The following is a 23,466-nucleotide window of genomic DNA, read 5'->3' as shown; positions in this document are numbered from 1 at the left end:
TTTTAATAATCAATAATGGCCATTATGACAGTATAACGTACAATACATTTATACGATAAAGGTAAGCAATCAGTCAGTGTGCAGAATCAGTGTGTGTGGTTACATAAATTAATATATTACCTTATCTTTGCACTCAGCCAAAACAACAAGATGAATTCAATATCACGTTTAACAACTATAGTGAGATGAGATCATCCAGCAGATAAACTGTCTGACATGCACTATACTCTCACCTGGGGCTAAATGAAACGCCGGTGTATTTCCCGCGATTTCTCTGCGCCTCCCTTGCTTTTTTTCTCTCTGACTCTCGACTATTTTGACAAATACACACAGACGACGCACGCTCACACCGAGTCCAAAATTGGAGTTTGTGATTGGGCCAGCCCAATGTCAATACCGAAAAGAGCTAATGGGCTGCAGAGTGTCACACGGGCCGGCCCGGTCTGTCTGTCCGGAAAAAAAAGCATCTTACTTTCAGAGAGTCACAGATCACAGCAGCGTCAATTAATAAGACAGAAAAAAAACGATAGGCTGCAAAGCCTTTTATGGGCCGATCAGATCATAAGACGATGATCAGCCCGGCCCAAAAAGTACGTCGGCCCAACGGGAAAGTGCCCGGTGTGCCAGATGGCCAGTCCGCCCCTGTCTGTAGTACAAGTAATTGTGTGTAAACAACTAAGAAAAACTGTAATTCATTTTCATAAAAAATTTGACTTTCAGAATTCTCCCAGCAGGCTCAGGACATCAACAGACTAACACACCCCAGCACCGTGGGACATTGCATATTGTTTGGAAATGAATATTGGGTTGACATCAACTCGGACTTCAACTTCGGGCCCCTGCCCCTCAAAGGTCTCTGCACACCACTGCTTGAAACCTGCAGGTAAATGTATAGAAGGAGGTTTGGGACTATACTATGCAGGGCTGTGGCCCTCCAGGAGATGAGTTTGACACATTTTTTTATTATCTCTTAAAATGAATATGCCATCTTAAAATGAAAATGCCCCCTCTTTTGCACCACTTCAACTTTGCATACAAACCCATCCACCGCACTCCCCCTTCCTCCGATCTTCAACTTTGCATACAAACCCATCCACCGCACTCCCCCTTCCTCCGATCTTCAACTTTGCATACAAACCCATCCACCGCACTCCCCCTTCCTCCGATCTTCAACTTTGCATACAAACCCATCCACCGCACTCCCCCTTCCTCCGATCTTCAACTTTGCACACAGATAAACAACCAACCCCACCTGTTGGAATTCAACTTCGAGCCCCTGCCCCTCGAAAGTTCTCTGCACACAACTGCTTGAAACCTGCAGCTACATGTGTTGAAGCAGATTTGGGACTAAACTATGCAAGGCTGTAATCCCCCAGGAACTGAGTTTGACACATTTTTTTCTCTTGAAGAGAAAGTTCTTCAAGCTCAAAATAAAAAAGCCCACTTTTTCATCCATGCAATCACCCCACTGCTCTTTAACTTTACGCGCAGATCCTACCAACACAACACACCAAAGACCACACACCCACCCTCTTCAACTTCGTGCACAGATCGCATTCCCTCCCCAATATACCCCCCCCCCTCCCCATGTTGAAGCAGGTTTGGAACTAAACTATGCAGAACCATGCTAAACGATGCTAAACTAAATAGAACCATTTTAAGGGTTCATTAAATAGAACCCCAAATGGTTCTTTCACTCTTAAAAAAAAGGTTCTATATAGAACCAAAAATGGTTCTATCAAGCGCTTCATATATGGAACCCCAAAAAGGTTCTAAATAGATCCATTTTAAGGGTTCATTAAATAGAACCTCAAATGGTTCTTTGAATTCAAGTTACATGGTTATATTTAGAACCATTTGAGGGTTCTTTATTTATTTTTGAATTAATGTTATTTATTATTGAATAAAAAATAAAACCAATGCAGAAAATTCAAATTGTTTAAATTTATTCAATTTATTTAACAAAATAATTTTTAAATAATATTTAAAATTGCACCTCTGCAATTTTACTTTGTATAAGATCTACCTCTAAACATTATACATTATACATTTTACTATTTAATTAGTAAACATAATTAACAGCTTAATGGCATTCAACAATCTAATTCTAATGATCTCACTTTTTAATAAACATTTGTAAGCTTGTTTACTGATTGAACAAATACAATACTTAACTTTCAAACATCTGTAAAATGTAGAAAAATATATTACAATGCAGATAGAAACAATACACAAACATCTATTGAATAACACTACAATTTCAACAAGTTGACGGTACATGTATGTATTGGTCATGGCAACATCCATGTTTATACATCATTTTCAATGAAAGTTATTGAAGAAAGTGCTTAATGGCATACAAAACATCGCAAAATGATTAGACAAAACACTGAGAACAGCCATTCCACAACCTGTAGCATGTCCATATTTGCCGGCCTCTCTTAAAACAAAAATAGTTTTGTCAATGGGTGGCACAGTGGCTCACTGGTTAGAACTGTCACATCACAGCAAGAAGGTCACTGGTTCGAGTCCCGACTGGGTCAGTTGGTGTTTCTGTGTGAAGTTTGCAAGTTCTCCCAGTGTTTGTGTGGGTTTCCTCTGGGTGCTCCAGTTGTCCATACAGTCCAAAGGCATGCGTATGGTATTGGTGAATTGGCCACAGTGAGTGAATGTGTGCAGGTGTATGAGAGAGTGTATAGGTGTTTCCCAGAGCTGGGTTGCGGCTGGAAAGTGAAAAGTAATTGCTAATTCATTCTACTGTGGTGCCTCTGATAAATGAGGGAGCGGAAGGCAAGTGAGGGAGTGTAGGCCAACGTAATGCTGACACTTCAAGCCTTGACGGAATCAGGAGAGCTGTTAGGACCTTTGGATTTCTGTAAAACAATATTATAATGCTGCGTACTTTTAACCAATGAACATAAGTCAAATAGAAATACAGTTATAATTAATACAATTAAAGTGTGTTTTTATGGGGGGTTATGTCTAGTGTAGTTACCTTCTGTGGTTTCCTCTGCTGGTCCAATGAGACTAGCATAGAGCACTTCCTTCTTTCCTTCCCTTCTTTTGGGCCATTTCTTTTAAAGATGTTTCTGTGTTCTTCACTAAGTCCTTATATGCAGCATCCTAAATTAAAACATTTTGTTTACTTTGTGTCAGTTTCGAAGTGACACATTTTCAGCAGTACAAGTACTTTAAAGTCATCAAAAATACATAAATACAGAGTAGACAGCTGTAATATATTTTCTATTTAATCTGCATTTCATTTGTTACAGAATTTAATGAAATTGACATTTCTGAGTGACCTCAATTCAGTATGTACATTAAACAAAGCAATAAAATTAGAATAAGAACAAAATAACTGTATATCAAATAACATACATCACAGGTGTCAAACTAAGTTTCAAAATGGCCGCAGCTCTGCACAGTTTAGTTCCAACCCTAATTAAACACACCTGATCAAACTAATTGAGTCTTTCAGGCTTGTTTGAAACCTACAGGTAAGTGTGTTGGAGCAGGGTTGGAACTGAACTGTGCAGTGCTTCGGCCCTTTTGGAGCTGAGTTTGACACCCCTGACATACATCATATTTAGCAGATACTTTTATCCAAAGGGGCTTAGATTGTGTTTAATCAATACATTTATTAATATATGAGACCTGTAACACATTAGGCATTGCTAATGCATTGCTTTACCAAATGAGCTTTAAAACGTCATATACACAGATTTTTCATATCTATTTGGCACACAATATAACAGTGTTTGGTTACTCACAAGCTGTGGCACTCCAAGAAGAAGAAACTGCTCCATTAGTTTTGCAGACCCTTCCATAATCTGCGCTCTGGAAAATAGTGTTTCATTTGGTTCTTGACTTATTCGTAAACGGTGTTGCATTCTAGGTCCATCACAATCTGAGGTAGGAAGACAGCATTTGTAGAGTGTGTAAATATGAATTTAAATCTCATAATGAATCTTGACATAAAATCTATTGAAATGAACTTACCTTGTGTTAAGTTCCTCAGAGTCCAGTTCACTTCCTTTTGATCCCATCATTATGAGCTCACCACTTTAATGCTTTCATTTTTACATTTGTTTTGAAGACATTGCAACAAGGAATCCTGTAGGCAAATTTACACCTTTCAATACATATTTCTTCTCTGCAGGACTTTTTATTTAGCAACGACCTTAATATTCTCACTGTATTAAAACAGCAGTAGTAAGTAATAGAATATTTTTGGGATAAATATATTACTTCAGTACACAACAACCAACAAGTCTGAAATATGCATGTTATAAAATACAATACTTTACCAGGTGTGCTTGAAGATGATGTCAAACAATTATGGATGTGACACGTGTTTTTATTTAAGCTGGAATCCTTCTTCTGCAAAGCTACTTGTGTCAAGCAAATCAAAGTTGGGTACTTAATATGGGTCCCATGACACTTTTCTGTAAGGATAAATACAATCTTGAAGTCTTTTATAATATTCATTTCATTTTACTGACCACAATACAGTTTGTTTGGATTTTAAAACAATGATACATACCAAGCACAAGTTTTATGATGCAGTTCAGTTTTCAGGCTGTTTAAAGAAAAATAAAATATACATTAAAATATTTATTTTAAACTTATTTAGCACCTGATCTTAAGACCTTTGCTTTAAGACCTGATCTTTCGTCTATGGATTGTTAAAATATGTTTGGCTTTTTAAAGGTTTCAATAATATTCAGGGGCGGACTGGCCATAGGGAGAACTTGCCACCGTGACTGGCCTCCCGCGCGTGCACAGACTCAAGGCACGAATCTGCCCGTGCGGGCACGAGCGTAGCACTGCTACCTTGCGGTTTTACGGCTACACGGACCGTCTCAACCGCGGGCAGTTATGTCCACTACTTTGCAGAGTTTAGGTCAATTCCTGATAAAACACACATGAACCAAGCTAAAAGTGAGCGTTTGTTCAAGGTTGGAGCTAAAAACAACACGAAAAACACGATGAAATCGGCTCATATCAAGTTACTTTTAAAATCACGTGCACATGCTTCATTCACGCTCTCTCGAAGCTCGCCTTGAAATAACACAGCTGTATATTGTTATCGGTAATTTAATTAGTAGTACTGGCAAACAAGTATAGCGATATTGTAACTTATTTCGAATAAAAAGCAGAACAAATTACACTTAACAGATTTCTGAACAGAAGGGTGACGACCAAGGTCATCACAAGCACAGTGTTTATCCATATTAACGCTACCCCCATTCAGTCTGTATCCCCATAAAACACGAGGGATTTTCTATCAAATAGATACATTACTTCATAATACAAAATATTTCACTATATATATTAAATGTACTTACATACCTGAATGATGAAGCTAAAATAGAGGACTTCTCCTTTCGAAAAATTAACATTCACTCTCGAGGCTCTTTACCGCCGGTCCATAACGATGTTCTTGTCAATGACTGACGTCACCAGAGGGCTTTTTATGATTATTAGTTTAAAATTAATTATTAAACCATAACAACATGTTACTGCACAGTCTAAATAAATTGGTCATTTTATGTATTTCACTAAATAATTTGTCAAAAATGTTAAACATTGAATATATATAAACTAGGCCTATAAGTTATATGCTATTGTACAAACCTGCATGAAAAAAAATCCCATCATACTGTACACTGATTAAGTTTCTGACCACAGCATTCATTTTATTAGGTTTTGACTCAAAAAGCTTTGTCTCTCTGTGTTGTAGCTTATAATTATTTTATAATCTTTGCTACATAATTATGTTATGATTCAAAAATTATAGAACCATTTTATTCAAAAAGGTTCTTTGCAGTCAAAGGGTTCTAAATGGAACCATTTTTTGGGTAAAAGGTTCTACTGGCCAAGTATAAACCCAAGGTTCTATATAGAACCTCAAGGAACCTTTTTTTTAAGAGTGCACTCTCCCTCCACCACTCTTCAAGTTTGCACACAAATTAACCACCAACCCCGCCCCCTTCGGAATTTAACTAAGTTCTCTGGAAACCACTGTTTGAAACCTGCAGGTATATGTGTTGAAGCAGGTTTGGAATTAAACTTTGTAGGGCTGTGGAGACTGACACATTTTTTTCTCCTAGAGAGAAAGTGCCCCCTCCTTCGCACATGCAATCGCCACACCCCATCAACCCCCCAACCCCTGCTTGCACTGGCTCTGCGAGACGGGTTTTTGCTTTTTCATTGATTTCGAGTCTTGCGTACAGTCATCTCCTTTTCACTGGTCTTCAGGCAGTCATTCAACCAAGTCATCTCTGATTCAGTTCATCCGAGCCTCCTTTGCTACAGACTGGTAAACTGTTACTTTAACTGTGCAGATCATAACACAATGTTGTCATTTTAATTCAAAGAGCAGTTTGCTTATTTTGATTCAGTTAAGATGTTTGCATGGCATATTAATGTAATGTATGTGGTGTAGACTACAAACTTATTGTAAGAATTTTTTCAAGTTGTAAACGGTACAGAATTTTTTAAAGATAGAATATGAAATATACAAGTAAAAGTGAGCATTTAAAATGCGCCCCAATACTTAATTTGTCATTTTGTATTTTTTAAATGTCACTGGCTGCATGCAGTGATGTGTTTTATATGACTAAACATATTTGTGCTATTTCTGTCCACAGGACTTAATATGTATAAATTGGTTTGGCTCATGTCTTGAAACAGAAATTACATTCTCTAAACAACATGGACAAACCTCCAAACCACTTTGAAATTGTTCACAACAGAATTGAATTTCTCATTCAGTATTTCATTTATATCATTTGCAAATGATTAAGTACAGATAGCCTACATTTGGCACATTTTCCAAGTGATTAGATCTTGTTGATCTAAACTGATAAGACAATAGTTTGTTCCATTGACAAAATTAGTCAAGACCATAATACCATGAATACCATACAGTAGGTGAATCCTTGGAACAATTGATTATTGTGGAGGATAGTTGCGACATTCACACCGTTTCTTTCCTTGTTGCATCGCAAGGGAGAATATACGCTGTGATGTGGACAAGAATCTGTGGCCACACAGACTGCAGCGTGTGGATGGTCAGAAGGGTGAGGGCAGCAGGCAGTAAAGAACTGTTATGAAACTCAAGCTTTATTTATAGCACTCTAGTTTTTTGTTTGTGTGTTTATATTACAGTTTATTATGCTGTATACAGTTTCTGTTTGCTCTGATATATGGAAGTTACTTTGTGTGTGGTTGATCATCATTATAATAAAAAAAAGGACTTACCATTTTCTTGGCAGTATGAGTGCAATGAGTGACGTCAATCCTAGGAGGCTACTCTTACCCTAAAATCCTATTTCTTTTTTTTTTCTTCACTTTTATACACAATTGTATTCTGTTAGCTAGACAGAAACAGTACAGTAACCATTGTCAATGAAGGACTGGGCTGAGACTGTAAAGTGGACATGAGGGATATTTTAGTGGTCCTTTGCCATAGTGACAGAACATCTAAATGTTTTGACTTGCACAATGATAAAGGGATGAAGCATTTTGGGGGGCACTGACTGTTTAAATGAGAAGGAAATTTAGTTTTGACACATGAGTGAACTGTTTTGGGAAAGGTATGAGCTGTTGCAGGTGAACCATGGTGGTGTGCCGAACCATTCACATTATTTTAGCAAAAGCACTAAGAGTTTTGAGAATGCCTGGTCCGTTTCAAGAAATGAGCCAAAGCAATTGAGAAGGATATTTGCCATTTTTGTGGCATTGACTTTTTATATGGGAAAGCAATTTAGTGTTGATGCATGAGTGAACTTTTTTGGGAAAGATATGAGCTTTTGCAAGTGAGCTATAGTGTTGTGCTAAACTGAAACACTGTTTTGCCAAATGATTTTAGAATTTTGAGAATGTAATTTCTGTTTCAAGAAATGATCAAACCCATAGAGAAAAACTGTAAGTGCCCTTTATACTGTTTAAACTACTAATTTAATCTATAACGTTAAAAGGTTAGTTAAAAACAGCTTAAAACACAGAAAAGTTGCATTTTCAGCTTGCACACACTCTTTAACCCTGCATTTCACTGTAAAATATAATCATTAAAATCTTTTTTGTGCATTGTTGTGTAACCCCATATCTTGTCTTTGCCTCAAAAACATTTATTTAAAGACATACATAATACTTTAGATAAAAGAAAAGTAGTCGTGTCTCCTATTTTTCTCTAAGTCCTGTTATTCAAACTGTACACTCACACAGAATTTCGCGAGACTGTCAAAGTAGCAGAAAGTTATTAGTTTTCAATGGGAGCCAGCGGCAATAAGTGGTCAGAATCAGCGCATCTTCGCCGGTGCGGGCGTTGAGGAGAGTTGTAATCAAGTCAACTTTATGGTAATGAGATATGACGCGATTCGGTGGCAAGCAATCAGAATGTAGAAGTCCACCGCTTGGGAGGATTCCAGTGAACACAGTCCTGTGACCTTTAGTTCTGACTACAGTTCCTCCAAGAGATTTGAATATTGTGGTCACCAGATATACAGTTATTTACAATGTTATCTTTCAGGGACAAACATTTATAACAAGTTACTGGCGAGTTACTGATGTGCATTCATGATTTGATGCTTCACAAAAGTTAAAGACACTTTTACCATTATCAAAATGCTTTTGTGATGCAAAATTAAATTGAACATCCAGTTATTCTTTACATCAATTAAGAAACCGGCTACAATAATACTACTATGGTTACTATAATAAAGAAAATCCTGTAAAAGTAACTAAATTGCTAAATACTCTTGACACATGAAAATGTAAAGCAAGCAGCCCACAACAAAGTTGGAAAGTTATTTCCATCATATTTAACAAACCGTTTACTATGAATTTTATGTAATTTTGCTCACATGGATAATTGAATATTAATCAGATGATGTCAGCCAATCGCTGCATTGCTGATCATGATTTTGAGGATTGATAGATCAGTCCTTCTCAACACACACAGCGATCTAAGATCAGTTCATCCAGACATTTTAATCTGACTCGCAAACTTGTTTGAAGAACCAAATAAACCAAAGATCAGTTATCAAGATTACAAGATCCAGGATCTGCCAAATCATCTCAGATCATTTAAGTGAGGTACGAAAAGCGGACCCCAGATCTTCAGTTTAGTTTGTCCAGTGGGCCAGCACTAGGGAGAGTCCTTGTTATCCCAAACTTCATCCTTTTAGGGTACATGGACATGTAACCATTCACAAATCAAATAATTGTAACACATTTGACTGCAAAGTCAGCTATTCAGCCGTTTTTTTCTTGTTGTTTTGTTTTTACTTTTTTTTGTTTCTGGTAAATAAATATTGTAATCATAAATTTCAGATCTACACCACCTTTTCTAATTTGACTGTAAACTTAATTTGGATAAAGCTTAATGATATTGATGGTCTTGTTTAAAGACAGATTTCGAGTTGACAGAGCATTAATCCAATTATTATAGAATATGTTGTTTTTTTGTGTATGTAGCTTGTGAGAACTTTCTTTATACTGTTTGGACTTTAACAGCATTGTAACAATGATTTTAGGATTTTTTTTTTTACTTTAATATTACAAATAATGTGTTTATTTATATTTACTTACTATAGATATGGCATCAGATTATATTGTTGTGGCAGCTCTTGGAAGACCTCTGTTTCCTGGAATGCTGTATGATTGCCGCAAAGATTCCTTCATTCCAGGTGGTGTGCCTAGTCTTATGAAAAGATTTTTACTCAGTTTCACCCATTTGTCAATAAACAAACAGTACTTGTGGAATTTAGTTAATAGTCATGAAATACATGAGCTGGACATTTACTTCAACAGTTAATTACATCTGTTCATCTGCCACATCTCTCCTCAGGTGTAACTCTGTGGAATAAGAATTCACTGTCTGAAAATTTGGACAGTCATCCACAGCCCCAGACAGATTTGAAGTTCAGTAGCTCTGACTCTTTTGCTAGTAAGTCCAGTCTCCTGGATGTGAGTGCTTCGTTGAAGGCCAGCTTCTTGGGAGGACTGGTGGAGGTGGGAGGATCTGCCAAGTTTCTGCATGACACCAAATCTTCAAACAGACAGTCCAGAGTTACAATGTACTACAGTGAAACCACCAAATTTGAACAGCTTACTATGAACCATCTGGACAACATTACCTACCCTCAGGTGTTTGAGCAGAAAACTGCAACTCATGTGGTCACAGCTGTACTGTATGGCGCTCAGGCCATTATGGTGTTTGATCGGACATTTTCAGAAGAGGAGAACAAGCAGAAGATTGCGGGGGAACTGAATCTAATGGTGAAGAAGATACCCACATTGTCAATTGAAGGAAGTGGAGCTGTAAATATGACAGATGATGACACAAATATGGTTGAGAACATCTCCTGCACATTTTACGGTGACTTTCATCTTGAGCAAAGTCCAACTTCTTACATCGAGGCCCTTGATTTGTACAAGAAGCTCCCCTCTTTGCTGAATAATTCAAAGAATGCAGTTCCAGTTAAAGTGTGGCTTTATCCTCTTAATTTACTGGATTCAAAGGCAGCTCAATTACAGGCAAACATAAGCACAGGTCTGCTTTCCTCCATTGAATTTATGATGGAGGATCTAGAAAAAGTAGAGAGGACATGTAATGACCTGTCCCAAAATACACTGGTAAATGATTTCAGCGACATCCAAGAGAGGCTGCAGTCATTTCAGAAAACCTTTAATAAATATAAGGCAAAGATGCTGAAAGAAGTTGGCAGAATTGTGTCTGCTATTCGAGGAGGAGAAATAAAGGAAACATCAATAGAAGAAATGTTGATCTACCATGACTTTCTTGGCATGTTTAGGCAGTGGTTGAAAGATGCAAAGTCTGAATTTAACCTCTTGAGTTCTTACATTAAGGGGATCAAGATTGAAGATTCAGACAATCTCAACACTGTCCTCTTTGATCCTAATGTTGACTTTGTGGTGTGCTTGATGCTCACATCTCTGAATGAAGACCCATATCTTGAAAGCCTGAAGAAGCTTCTAAAATCTGACAAGTCTAATAAGTTAGATGAAGAACAAAACAAAGTTTCAGTGACCTGTGAGACAAAGTGGTTCAATGATCCTGATGTCAAAACAAAGATGAGAGATAACTTGTCCCTTTTCAAAGGCTTGTCAGTGGCAAATAAAGATGAAAATGGAATCTGCTTCATTATTTCTGCAATATCTAATACACTCAGCCCAGGATCCTCCATCTATCTGTATGAAAAAGGGAAACTGAAAAGCACAGATTTCCAGCCAGTGTCCAAACCTCCACCACTGATAGTGAAGGATGTCCATGAACAAACCATGTCCCTGAAACTGCAGAAGTCCCCAACTGGAGAAACAGAGCAGTACAGAGTGGAGTACAAGCAGGTAAAAGAAGAATCTAAAGCTGAAGAACAGTGGCTTGTCATAAACACAACTGATGAAGACTTTACTCTATCTGGACTGGAGTCTGGAAAGCAGTGCATGATCCGCTACAGGATAGTGAGTAGAGTGGGAGTGAGTGAAGCCAGTGAGACCGTCAAATCTATAACATCACCAGGTAAATGCCAATTTTTGTGATCATTTAGAGAAACAGTATTGATGTTGAAATATCATTAATATAAATATTGCAATCAATGCATTACTTTTATATAGATTAGTGAATTCATTGTCCCCAGCTATATCATGCATTGAATGAAATGATGAAATAACAACTCAGTAGAATATTAATAAATGAATGCAAATGTGCAATGCATTATATTGTTAAAAGAAAATAACTTTTATGTGAATCTGTTGAAATAATTAGAAAATTTAGATGAAAATAGCCATTTTTAATAATTGAGACCACTAATGAGAGACAAGCATGACACAGCCTAAAATTTCTCCATGTGATCATGAGTGGAAGAAGCAGTGCTGCTTTACCATTGTAAATACATTTTAGGCTGTTGTTATAACACATCTCTGTTTACCCAGTCTAATAGAACACAACATATTCATAGCTCTGTTAAACTCTGACACATTTGTGCGTGCTATAGGTAAGCTTTTGAGACATTTCTTTAGGTCCTAGTGTTGTTAGAAATGTTGTTATGTAAACTCTTAGGTCCCCATCGGGCCTAAGCTGAAGAACAAAAATGGGCCAATGAGCTGGCGGCATCAGCATGCAAAGCTGGCATCAATAACAATCAAGCTTGTCATAAAAGCGTTGCACGTGCCAAGCTAAGGCAACCTTTTTACTCCAGAGCTTTTCAAAAAACGTCTGAGAGAGTGGTTGAGGGTTTTCTCCGACTGTCTACAGAGAGAGAACGAGAAAGCAGCTGGCTTCTCTCGGTCTAGAGTGTGTTTTTACACGCAGTGGCAGACGGTCAACCTGGGTTTCTCCCTTGCCTGACATTCTTTGGGTCCGTCCTCCAGAGCGGTAAGTTTTTCTGAAAGACCAACATGGTTGTGCAGCACGTCTTTTTCAAGATGTCACTCCGTGCGTTTCCCGGGCTGCTTTGGCCATGGGTCTGGGGATGGGCTATCCCCCAGTCCCGCGGCCAGACCAACTAGATGGGTGCTATGTGGAGGATATAAAGAAGGCAAGACCTTCCAAGCCTTTCATCCCCTTCTTCCCGGAAGTGCATAGTAAGCTCACACAGTCTTGGAGGGCACCTTTTTCTGCCTGATCTGCGTGCGCTTTGGTCCTCACTATCCTTGGAGTGTGGGCTGTCAATGTCCAATGAGGATTCGAACCCGCTCCCTCCCTCCGGGGTGATGAGCGCGACGTCGGATCTAGAGGCAGACTTGGTGGCCGTGCTTTTCCAGGCTGCTTTGGCAATGGGCCTGGAGATGGTTTATCCCCCAGCCCCATGGCCGGACCGACTAGAGGGGTGTTATGTGGAGGATGTAAAGAAGGCAAGACCTTCTAATCCTCCCATCCCCTTCTTCCCAGAAATGCACAGTAAGCTCACGCACTGCGTGCACCTTCGCCCTCATCAGCTATGGTCACCTACCAGTGCTACCAAGCGCACGCGCTGGCCCAGCTGCACGAGGATGGTTCTGACCCAGGACTGAGCATGAGCTTTGCACCGCAACCGACTATGCTCTGCGTACCACCAAGTTGGCTGCATGTGACCTAGGAAGGACAATGGTCACATTAGTGGCCCAGGAATGCCACCTCTGTCTAAACCTGGCTCATATGCGTGATGTTGATAAAGTTTGCTTTCTCAATACACCCATATCCCAGGCTGGCCTTTTTCACGTCAGTGAAGAAGCAGTCGGAGGCGATGGGTGAGGTCATCTATCGGCGGGATCCGAGATCTTCTCCGCCACCTGCACCTCTATCCCAGTGGGCCGCTAAGTCCGGTAGACAGACCACAAAGCATCCCTGAGACGGGCCATCTGGAAAAGAGGGAATTTGCTCTTTCCCCGAGGGCCGGGCTCTTAAATCAACAGCGTTAAAAAAAAAAAAAACGGCATCAAATCCTTAGAGAAAGAGATGAGACAGCCCAAACACTGTCAATCTGGGACGCTATGGCTTCCAGCTCACAGGATTGGTTCACTTCGCCAGTGGCTCGCGGAATGCAGGAGAAAGGTCTCCTTTGTCTCACACTCCCAGCCTCTCCTCCGGAGTTTGGGTGCAAGACGAGAGTGAATCTCTCATCTCCTGCTGTCCCGTGGGACCCCAGCACTACCAGGTTGAACCGGCCCACTACGCGCTGCACTACCGCTGGTGCATCAATGATCGTGCAAGTTAAGCCATCAGCGGGGGCGCTGCCTGCCTAGTTAACGCTGACCAGCGCATCACAACAGGTCATTCGCACAATCAGGCTCGGCTGTGTGATTCAATTTGCAAAACGGCCTCCCAAGTTCACGGGCGTGTATTTCAACAGGGTCAGCCCTGTGTCTACCCCTGTCTTGCGAGAACAGATTGCTGTCCTCCTGGTGAAATATGCTGTCAAACCGGTCACTCCAGCCGAGATGGAGAGCGGGTTTTACAGCCTGTACTTCATTGTATTTAATGTCTCCATACTTCCACGCCATCGTCAGTTTCTGCGTTTTGCGTTGGAAGGTCTAGCCTGGCAGTACAAGTCCTCCACTTTGGGGTCTCTCTGTCTCAACTGGTTTTCACCAAACTCGCGGAGGGTGCCCCAGCGCCCCTTCGGCTCGCGGGCATCCGCATAATCAATTATCTCAATGACTGGCTGATTTCAGAGGACTCGCAATATCAGTTGATTATGCACAAAGACAGGGTGCTTCGGCACTTTGACCTATTGGTGCTTTAGGTCAACCGAGAAGAGAGCAAGCTCGCCCCTGTGCAGAGCAACTCTTTTCTCGGGTTGGAGCTGGACTCAATCACCATGATTACGCGCCTCCCCCAAGAGCTCGCCGAGCTGATACTGACCTGTCTGAAAGAGTTCGACAGGAAAACTGTGGTGTCATTGATATTATTTCAGAGGCTCCTGGAGCATATGGCATCTGCAGCCGGTGAATAGCCACTCGGGTGCTCCATATGAGACTGCTTCAGCATTGGCTTCACAATCGGCTGTCACTCCGCTGTGTGGCCGTGCCCTTAGCCACTGGATGGACCCTGCATTTCTACAGGCCTGCGGGCCACTAGAACCAGTGTCCAGGCATGTCGTCGTTTCGACGGATGCTTCCAGTACGCGTCCATGGTAGGAACCTGGTTGCATTGCCATTTTAACTGCCTGGAGCTGTTGGCAGTGTATCTCGTGCATGCTGGTCAGAACGGACAGCACGGCAATGATGGCATATATCAATCGCACGTGGGGTATCTGCTTTCGCAGCATATCTCAACTAGCTCGCGGTCTGCTCCTCCAGAGTCATATACGGCAAAATCGCTGCATCCCATTCTTCCCCACCGAGCTCAACCATGCAGCCGATGCGCTCTCATGGCAGTTCACCTGGGGAAATGGAGACTTACCAGCTGCTATGGGTGCGTTCTAGTGCACTGGCTGTACAGCTGACCCCGGAGCGTGCATAATATGCATTTCTCCAGTGAGCCTACTAACACAAATACTGTGTAAAGTCAGGGAGGATGAGGAACAGGTCTATGTATTGTCTATGTATCTCTGGCTCAATCTGACCTGTTTTTCAGCTCTCTACTTGTGATGGCCCCTCCCTGGTGCATCCCCTGGAAGAAGCTTCTTCTCTGGGACAGGCACCATTTGGCACCCGCGCCCAGATCTATAGAACCTCACGTGTGGTCCATAGATGGAGCGCGGAGGACTTAGGTGACCTATCGATTAGGTGGTTAACGCTGTCACCCTCTACGAGGCATGCCTCAGCCCTGAAGTAGAGTCAATTCGCTGTGTGGTATACTTCTCTCCGAGAAGAACCCCCGAACATGCCAGATCACTGTCCCCTCTGCACTTAGGGTCAGGATTATGATCATACCCGCTCTGATGACGCGGCGATGGCGGCGCACTGGGAAAGCATTGCCTCATCATCTAGGAGGTGCGAGACGTGGATATTAATTCTATCCTGCCCCCCTCTCATACCCATTTGGAGATCTCTCTTAGGAGAGCATTTTCCCAGCCCTTATCACATCAACATAATAGTAATAGCATTGGTCAAATTAAGTATTGGGGTCAGCAAGGTTAACAACATTTTCCCAGCCCTGACCTCATCAAGTTTATCAACAAAAGGGTTGCTTTGGCCTGAAAGCATCACCCGAACACAAGGGCACAGTTGTTAAGACTCTGCCTATATCATCTGTATCACTTTGGCTCAGCCTGTGCTCAGGAAACAAAATGTTTAATGTCACAACCTAACTAGAGTTTTAAATGAAATGGGCTAATTAAAAACCAAAGAATAAAAACATTTTTATTATATATAGATTATTGTTAATTTAGAACAAGTTTATGAAAATATATATATTCCCACACTACCCGAATACGGCAATGAGCAGGTTGTAGCAATGGGATGCGACATGCCTAACATCCACATACTTTAACTCATACCTCAATGTCTGAAACTGGTGAAGCCTCATGTTGATGTAAATACTGTGAAAAAGGCCTGTGCCATGCTGGCCAAAGAGCTCCCAGTAGAAGCAAATGTTCATACCCAATACTCTAGGCACTTGAGTACACATGCCACCAGGAGGGTCCCTGACAACCAGCACACCACAGTCTTAAACTACTCACCCACAAAGCTCTACACATAATTTTGAATTACCAATATAAGGAATTGAAAGGCCATTTGCAGCTTGATACTGTAATCATGACATGATCTAAGATGTTCCCACAGATCAAAATTAATGGTGCACGGATGGTGCACAGACTCTCGCTAACCACAACAATCTCAGATATCTTTTACAAATGATTGCATTAGGTTTATGTCATTGCAAATTGCACAGATAATTGTGAAACAAGGCCATACTCTTGGCTAACTGATTCAGTTTCTGTTGCTGCTTCAGCAACATATGCCGCAATTCACTAATTTCTGACCTAGCCCCACCACCATTTATGCTCTGATGTCCCTGCACCCTATACTGAATGCCATATGTTCAGTGACAGACTGACTTCGACCCTGTGCTCTCCCAGGCATGCCCTCTCGTTCCCAAGAAAGAGCTTTGAACATCATACAAAACACCCTAGAACAGTGTCATAAAGCAAACTTTCAAATTGGCCCATTCAGTTGAGTTAAAAATCATGTTGTAAAACATGACGTTAATTGACGTATTGACGTTAATCAATTTAAGTACTGAAACATGTAAAACAGGAACATAAAAAGAACATTTTAAAAGGAACTCAGATAAACTCAGAAATAGTGGAACTCAGGAAGATCAGATGGTGGAATCCTGACAGCATCCCCTTCTCCAGGGGTAGCTTCTCACACCATTTTATGAAGCTGGGGGCATCGTATTTACAGTTCTTAGATTCAGGGAGAGGGGGGGGGAGCGGGGGGGGGTAGTTAAGATATCACATAGATTAATTGTGTGAAAAGGAAAGTTAAGGGTAGAGCCGGGTGATAAAATAGTCATAAAATAATAACATAATGTTTCATATAATTCAGTATCGATAATTGTTGAATATTACTGAAATCTTTTTTTAGCAATATTGACAGTGGTGTAGGTGAATAAATACAGATACCGATTTATTGCCCAGAATTAGTTAGGGGTCTAGATGTTGTAGAAGGGAGCCATATTACATTTCTTTTTTAACTGGAGAAAGGCTTCAGGTGTCCAGGAGAGGGTTTCAGCTTGCCTTTTAGGAGATACAATAAGATGGCTCTGATAAGTATCAATGTACAATATGAAAAAGCAATGGAGGAACTCCTGGAAACCTCGTTCAGAAAAGTCTGGAAAACTGTTGATGAGATGGACACTCACCTGGCAACACCCAGCATTCTTAGTGGTTGGAAGGACTAAGGAAGGCATCCACTGATCTCCTTTTTCTTAATACAAATGAGATTGTACGTGTTCTGCATATCCAGTATGAAGTAGATGCATGTCCCGCAGTTATTCCAGAGCTGGTGGGACCAGGAGAAGTAGATAGGGTATCTGTACGATCTGAAACTTCATCAGATGATAATCGATGCAGGTCCAAAAAACATGTCTTTCTTTACACACAAAAAAGAAGCTCAAAGCATTTAGTAAAGATGATGAAGTGATAAATCCTTGATGTAATGCTTTCTGCACATACACCTCCATAGCCTTGCTCTTCAGAATGGACAGGAGATAAATTCTTTGCTCTAGGTAGTTTGACACCAGATAGCAGATTGATGGCATAGTTCCATGTCTGATGAGACGGAAGTTGGGAGGCTTACTACTTATTAAAAATGTCCTGGATTGCACAGTATTAAGTTTCTAGTTCCTTTTGAGTCCCAGGAATTTCAGTTAGCATGAATGCTGCTGGAACAGGTAAGGATAGTAAATGTTTACTAAGTTATCATAATTATAATCATAACCAGTAACCATAATCATGGTTTTACTGGAACTGGTTTAGGCAGTATTGGGAAAATTAATTTTCCAAAAATGCTAAAATCAATTTGAACAGCTGAGAGCAGTTGATAGTTGAGTAGTTTTTGTAGTAAAACAGACAATTGCTCACATTAAATTTGTGACTAATAATTAACTCTTAATTCTTTATAATTTATCATTAATTAATAGTTTGAAAATCTTAGGCCAATTATATTCAGTAATTTATTCATTATCTACAATTACTTATACTTATTGCAAATTATTACTTATTATATTATACTTATTGCAAATGACTATTTTAAAAAGTCTAACTGCACAATTTATTTCTTCATTAATTCTATTTATTTAGTTTGTCCTGATCCTGCACAACAAACTTTCCTGTATGATGCTCCTGAAGAAAAACCAAGAGTGCTTGTGAGATGTTTTACTCTTCTTAAATTTGAACATAAATGTATTTTACACAGTTTGAATGCCTAGTTTTAAATGTTGTGTATATTTTTGTTTCTGTTGCAAGACTGTGCCATGTGAATACCTACTAGACAATGGAGTCTATAACATGATGATCATTACCATCAATGGAAAAGTCAATGCTGATGCAAACCAGTAAGAGAAAAGCACACACCAGTATGGGTCAAAGTAAATATATTCCACCAAAAATGTGATTTAGTGTAACTTGTTTAGAACAAAAATCAGTTGATGATAAATTAAAAGACTCTAAAATGATTGTAATCAGTATTACCACTTAATATTTTTCAGATTTTAGTAATCACAGTACAGAATAATAATTTCCCTACACAAGATTAACAATGATCTGTAATTAATCATTTAATACTCAGAAAGAATGTATGTAAAATATATACATTTGATTCACACGAAAAAAAAGTTTATCCATTTGGATTGCAGTTAAACTATTAAAACAGGCTTATGTTCGCAAATTAGATTGAATATGTAAAACAGGTAAGATTTCAAGCATACATTCTAATAATTTTCAGGTATTTCATTTTCATTAATAGTTTTTTGTTAAAGCATTATTGCTGACTATCAGTATTAATGTGTTAATTGTGTACAACATATCCGATTTTAAATCTGGAGCCTCGCTAACAACCCCGTATGGTGGCAGTGGGTCCGGATCATCATCAGAGCATGTTAGCCGGCCCTCCGATGCAGCGATGGACATCTGGTCCCTGGTGTCATCTAATGAGAGCACAGCCATCCCAGATGATGAACCAGCGCCCTCACTCGAAGCTCAAACAGAGCACACTGAGGAGGAATGACGGCAACGGATTCGCCCCCACTGTAATCCTCAGGCCTGCCATTGTGCTAACCGACTTGCAGGGAACAACAGGGGTGGCGCACCCTAATGCTAGAGTACGATCAATTCGACCACCGCTGTTACATCTTCACCCGCACTGGTGAGGAAACTAGTTTCTTGGAGAAATCAGGATGCAGATCAGGAGCTCTTATTTCTCAGTCAGAATGTTTACACGGACACCAATAATTTGATTTTAATGTGATTAAGACAAAGCAATTTTTAATTAATTTAATCCGATTAAGGTCATAATCGAATTAAAGAGAAATCGAATTAAGACAAATGGAGTATGACGATATTAGACGCATTATTGAAGTGCAGTATAGACATGTATACACCTTAATCAAATTATTACCATAATGTAGGACTTTTTGCCGCGATTTGTTACAAAAAAGTCCACACACACACACACACACGGCTATTTGACTATTCTATGCACCTACCGAGTCAGTGCAGACCACAGACACCTGCATCGTGAAATGCTGAGGTTTTTTCTACCATTCAGCATGCAGTATGAACTTCCATTAAAACAACACTCTTCCAGCAGTTCATAGTTGCATCCAATATCTCGTTTTTCATGGGGGGCATGCATGAAATGTTCCTGAATGATAGCGAAAGTGCCAAACTGCAGTTAAAGTCGACAAATTAAAGATGAAACATCTGAAATTATATGAAACTCCGGAGGAAATTCGGATAGCGTGGTGACGCATTGAATTATGTGTTATACCATGTAAAACGGGATCATGAAAGGAACATTCAAAAAGCAATTCATGTAAACACCCTAATCATATTATTGCCTTGTCTTAATTAAATCAAGGCAAATATTTTGATTGCTGATGTCCATGTAAACGTAGTCAGTGAGAGGTCTAAAGCAAAGAATCTGATGCTTGCTCCGCAGACGCTACTGGTATATCTCACTTACGACTAAACACTCGCACCTGCAGAGCCGAGCTCTGCTAACTCATTTGGCATTCATTGGCCCTTTTTCTTTCTTCTCAGAGTGATTGATCATCTAGCCAGACGCACGTTGGAGTTCCCATGAAGGGGAACTTCTAAGCAGCTCCTCATTTGTTTTGGTGGTTGGCAAAAGAGAAGCGCCATATCCAAACAGAGGTTGGCTCAATAGATTGTGGATGCAATCACCCTTGCATTCTAAACTCAGGGGAAGCCATGTCCCCAGGGGTGAGAGTGCACTCAACAAGGAGTGTAGTCTTCTTCTGAGCATTAGCACACAGTACTTCAATTCATTGGCAGTTTTCATACATTTTAGTGATTGGTCTTCTAAATGAACCCCAATACTGTCATTCTGACATAACGTCTTCATTCCCTCTTTTGGGGAACAAGGGTACATATACCGGAATGTTTTAAAAACTATTAATCAAATCATAGGTGTATGACTGACACATATTACAATTTAATATTTACAATGGATGGACAAGAAACTGAAACACTGGTCAACTTAGTGTTGGAGGTTTGATGGCTAAATTTGACCAGCCATTGATTGAAAATTCCACCAGTAGGAGCAGAGTGTGAAGGTTTAATCAGCGGAGTAATAGCATTGTTTTGCTCTAAATATTGCAATGCAAAGACCATTAAAAGTAACATATCAGCGTTCAAAAGAGGACACATTGTTGGTGTGTCTCAATGTGACCAAGACAGCAAGTCTTGTGATGTATCAAGAGCCCACTATTCTGCAAGAAAGTTTGGCTCAAAATACCTCTGGCCACTGTGTTGGATCTGTCATTTTATGCTGTCAAAATTAATGCTGTATTGGCTGCAAAAGAAGGTCCTATACTTTGAAATACACTGCCCGAATAATAAATTATTGTGGTTTAAATCCTTTGCTTTAAAAGCAAAGTGGTTTGCTTCCTTTTTAAGTCAAGTGAAATATTAAAAAGACACATCTTTTTGCCCATAATGTCAACTATCATTTCACAAGACCATGGATGTCCGAACATGGTGTATTACTGTCCGGATCCTACCTTTTCTCATTATTAAATTCAATTGCACTTTATTGGTCAATAAACAACAATGCTGTGCACTACCCCATGTCTGTTGTCTTTGGAGTATCATGACAATTCTATTGTGATATATAAAACAATGAACATGGCCTGATTTTTTATCATCAATAATTTATGTAAGTCTTCTTCTTTATCACCCCTGTGTATTTCAGGCATCTAATCACATGTTTTGTCTTCTAAATAGGTTTGTTGTTGATTTAAGTAAAGGCCCAGACATTGCATGTCATGTAAACTTTAGCTTCAGTGAAGATGGAAATCCAAGGATTGGGTGTAACAGTCTGATTGGATCCATCTGGGGCAAAGAAGAGCGTGGGGTTTCCTCCTTCCATTTTTTCCGAGGAATGCCTTTTGAGGTGAGTATGACACCAAACATTTCTTTTATTTTATATTTTACTAGTTTTATTTTGACCCAAAAGTGAAAAGTCTGTAATTAATCACCCACCCGTATGTCATTCCAATGCTGAGATCTTCATTCCTATTTATAACACAAATTAAGATATTTTGTATGAAATTCGAAAGCTCCCTCAAGTTCAGAAAAGGAGCCAAACATTGTCAAAACATTCCTTGTAACTTCGGTGGTTCAACTGTAGTCATACAAAGCTCACACACTTGAACACTTTTGTGAATCAAACACAATTACTATGGGAAACAATATCAGATAGCTGGATGTCAGTGTGGAAACAGAGGTAAAAGAATTCCTGAAACAGCATCAATAAAACAAATATATTTTGAGACAAAGCTCTTTTGAAAGGGGTTGCATTTGACATCTGCCATGTTTGCTAAGTTTGTATATGCAATTGATAGCATCTGTTTTTAATTTCAGATGAAAATCTTATGCACCAACACTGAATTTCAAGTGACAGTAAACGGATCACACCTTATGAATTTCAAGCATCGGATCCAAGAGCTCGACCAGATCAGAGGCATTGGCATCTACCGTGATGTGACCCTCAGCTCTTTAAATGTGGGGAAACTGCAGTGAGATGATGTTGCTAATGCAGTTTTAGTTTGATCTCTTGACATCTATGCAAGCATGTTATTTCCTTTAGTAATCATAATATGTTTTAAAATACTATGTAGCAGTGGAGTGCATGTCCTTTTTTTCTGCAGCACCTGATCAAGAAGTTTTTCTATTCATTTTTTTCCAATAAGGTTTTTAGAAATATGCTTAAATTTCTTCATCATTTACTCACCCTCAAGTGGTGCTAAACATTTATGACTTTCTTTCATGTGCTGAACACAAAAGCTGAAATACTGACTACTGTACCTCAAACATGTGTTAAGTAAAAAGTATCAGTACAATTTCATATTTTAATTTCACACTGGTAATAGCCTCACATTATATTGATCCATTTCTAGAATAAGCTTACATTTCTATTTTTTATCTAAAACATTGTGTTGCCTTATCTTGTGTAGCCAAGCAAAATTACTCCTTTTTTTAATCAACACTCATAAAAGTCCTGTTTTTGTTACAGCATGTAGTCTTAAATTTAGCACTTCGTTTTGTCCCAAACGTATACAAGTTTGTCTTTTTTTTTCGCTGAAATATATACTTAATGCATATGAGTACAATTTTAAAGTCCTGTTTTTGTTACAGCATGTAGGCCTATATTTCTATAAATAATAAAAGTCTTCAATTTAAAACTTAATTTTGTCCAAAATGTATATACGCTTGTTTTTTCTTTTGCTAAAATATATACTTAATGCATATGAGTGCTATTTTAAGAAGTCCTGTTTTGTAGTCCTATATTTCTATAAATAATAAATGTCTTCAATTTAACACTTAACACTTAATAATAATGTCTTCAATTTAACACTTAACACTTCACTTCTCCACTTCACTTCCTAATCTGCAATTGCCTCTGGATATACCACAAACTGTACTCAAAAAAATAAAATAAATAAAATAAAAAATTACTAATACTTTCCTTCTTAGACTTTACAGACCTGAAACTTGCCTATAGCACTTATTCATTGTTTCTCCAAATGATGTTTAACATAGCAAGGACATTTTTACAGTTTGTCTGATAATGTTTTTTTTTTCTGGGGAAAGTCTTATTTGATTTATTTTAGCTAGAATAAAAGTAGGTTTTATTTTTTAAACACCATTTTAGGGACACAATTATTAGCCCCTTTAAGCTATATTTTTTCTAGATAATCTACAGATCAAACCACTGTTATACAATAACTTGCCTAATTACCCTTACCTGCCTAGGTAACCTAAG

General features: G+C 39.2%; 1 protein-coding gene and 1 long non-coding RNA gene across 3 annotated transcripts; one reads left to right on the top strand and one right to left on the bottom strand.

Annotated features, from left to right (window-relative positions):
• Window positions 1-2,270: 2,270 nt before the first annotated feature.
• On the bottom strand, window positions 2,271-5,470 carry LOC108179997 (uncharacterized). Its single transcript, XR_002456083.3, has 7 exons — window positions 5,353-5,470; window positions 4,544-4,579; window positions 4,308-4,445; window positions 4,000-4,114; window positions 3,771-3,907; window positions 2,996-3,123; window positions 2,271-2,873 (listed from the first exon to the last, which is right to left on the bottom strand). It is a non-coding gene; the product is annotated as an uncharacterized lncRNA (long non-coding RNA).
• Window positions 5,471-6,212: 742 nt separating this feature from the next.
• Window positions 6,213-23,028, top strand: si:dkey-95h12.1. Of its 2 annotated transcripts, XM_001334261.7 has the most exons (7): window positions 6,213-6,322; window positions 9,603-9,695; window positions 9,857-11,548; window positions 18,261-18,325; window positions 18,426-18,514; window positions 21,426-21,594; window positions 22,065-23,028. In XM_001334261.7, the coding sequence occupies exons 2-7, from the start codon at window positions 9,605-9,607 to the stop codon at window positions 22,221-22,223; spliced, it is 2,265 nt and encodes a 754-aa protein (XP_001334297.2). In that variant the 5' UTR covers window positions 6,213-6,322; window positions 9,603-9,604; the 3' UTR covers window positions 22,224-23,028. The 2 variants fall into 2 exon arrangements, with proteins under 2 accessions (XP_001334297.2, XP_021323432.1); XM_021467757.3 differs by lacking the exons at window positions 21,426-21,594; window positions 22,065-23,028 and adding an exon at window positions 19,032-21,263.
• The last annotated feature ends 438 nt before the right edge of the window (window positions 23,029-23,466 follow it).

Source organism: Danio rerio, chromosome 18, assembly GCF_049306965.1.
Source record: "Danio rerio strain Tuebingen ecotype United States chromosome 18, GRCz12tu, whole genome shotgun sequence".
Lineage (NCBI taxonomy): Eukaryota > Metazoa > Chordata > Actinopteri > Cypriniformes > Danionidae > Danio > Danio rerio.
The sequence above is the reverse complement of the archived record's forward strand: the minus strand, read 5'-3'. Positions and strand labels throughout refer to the sequence as shown.

What these genes read in the sequence shown, in the direction of transcription:
- si:dkey-95h12.1 (XM_001334261.7), top strand. Translation starts at nt 9,605, where the DNA reads ATGGCATCAGATTATATTGTTGTGGCAGCTCTTGGAAGACCTCTGTTT. An exon ending in GTCAATGCTGATGCAAACCA is followed by an intron (nt 18,515 to 21,425) that starts GTAAGAGAAAAG and finishes TCTTCTAAATAG; the next exon opens with GTTTGTTGTTGATTTAAGTA. An exon ending in TCCGAGGAATGCCTTTTGAG is followed by an intron (nt 21,595 to 22,064) that starts GTGAGTATGACA and finishes TTTTAATTTCAG; the next exon opens with ATGAAAATCTTATGCACCAA.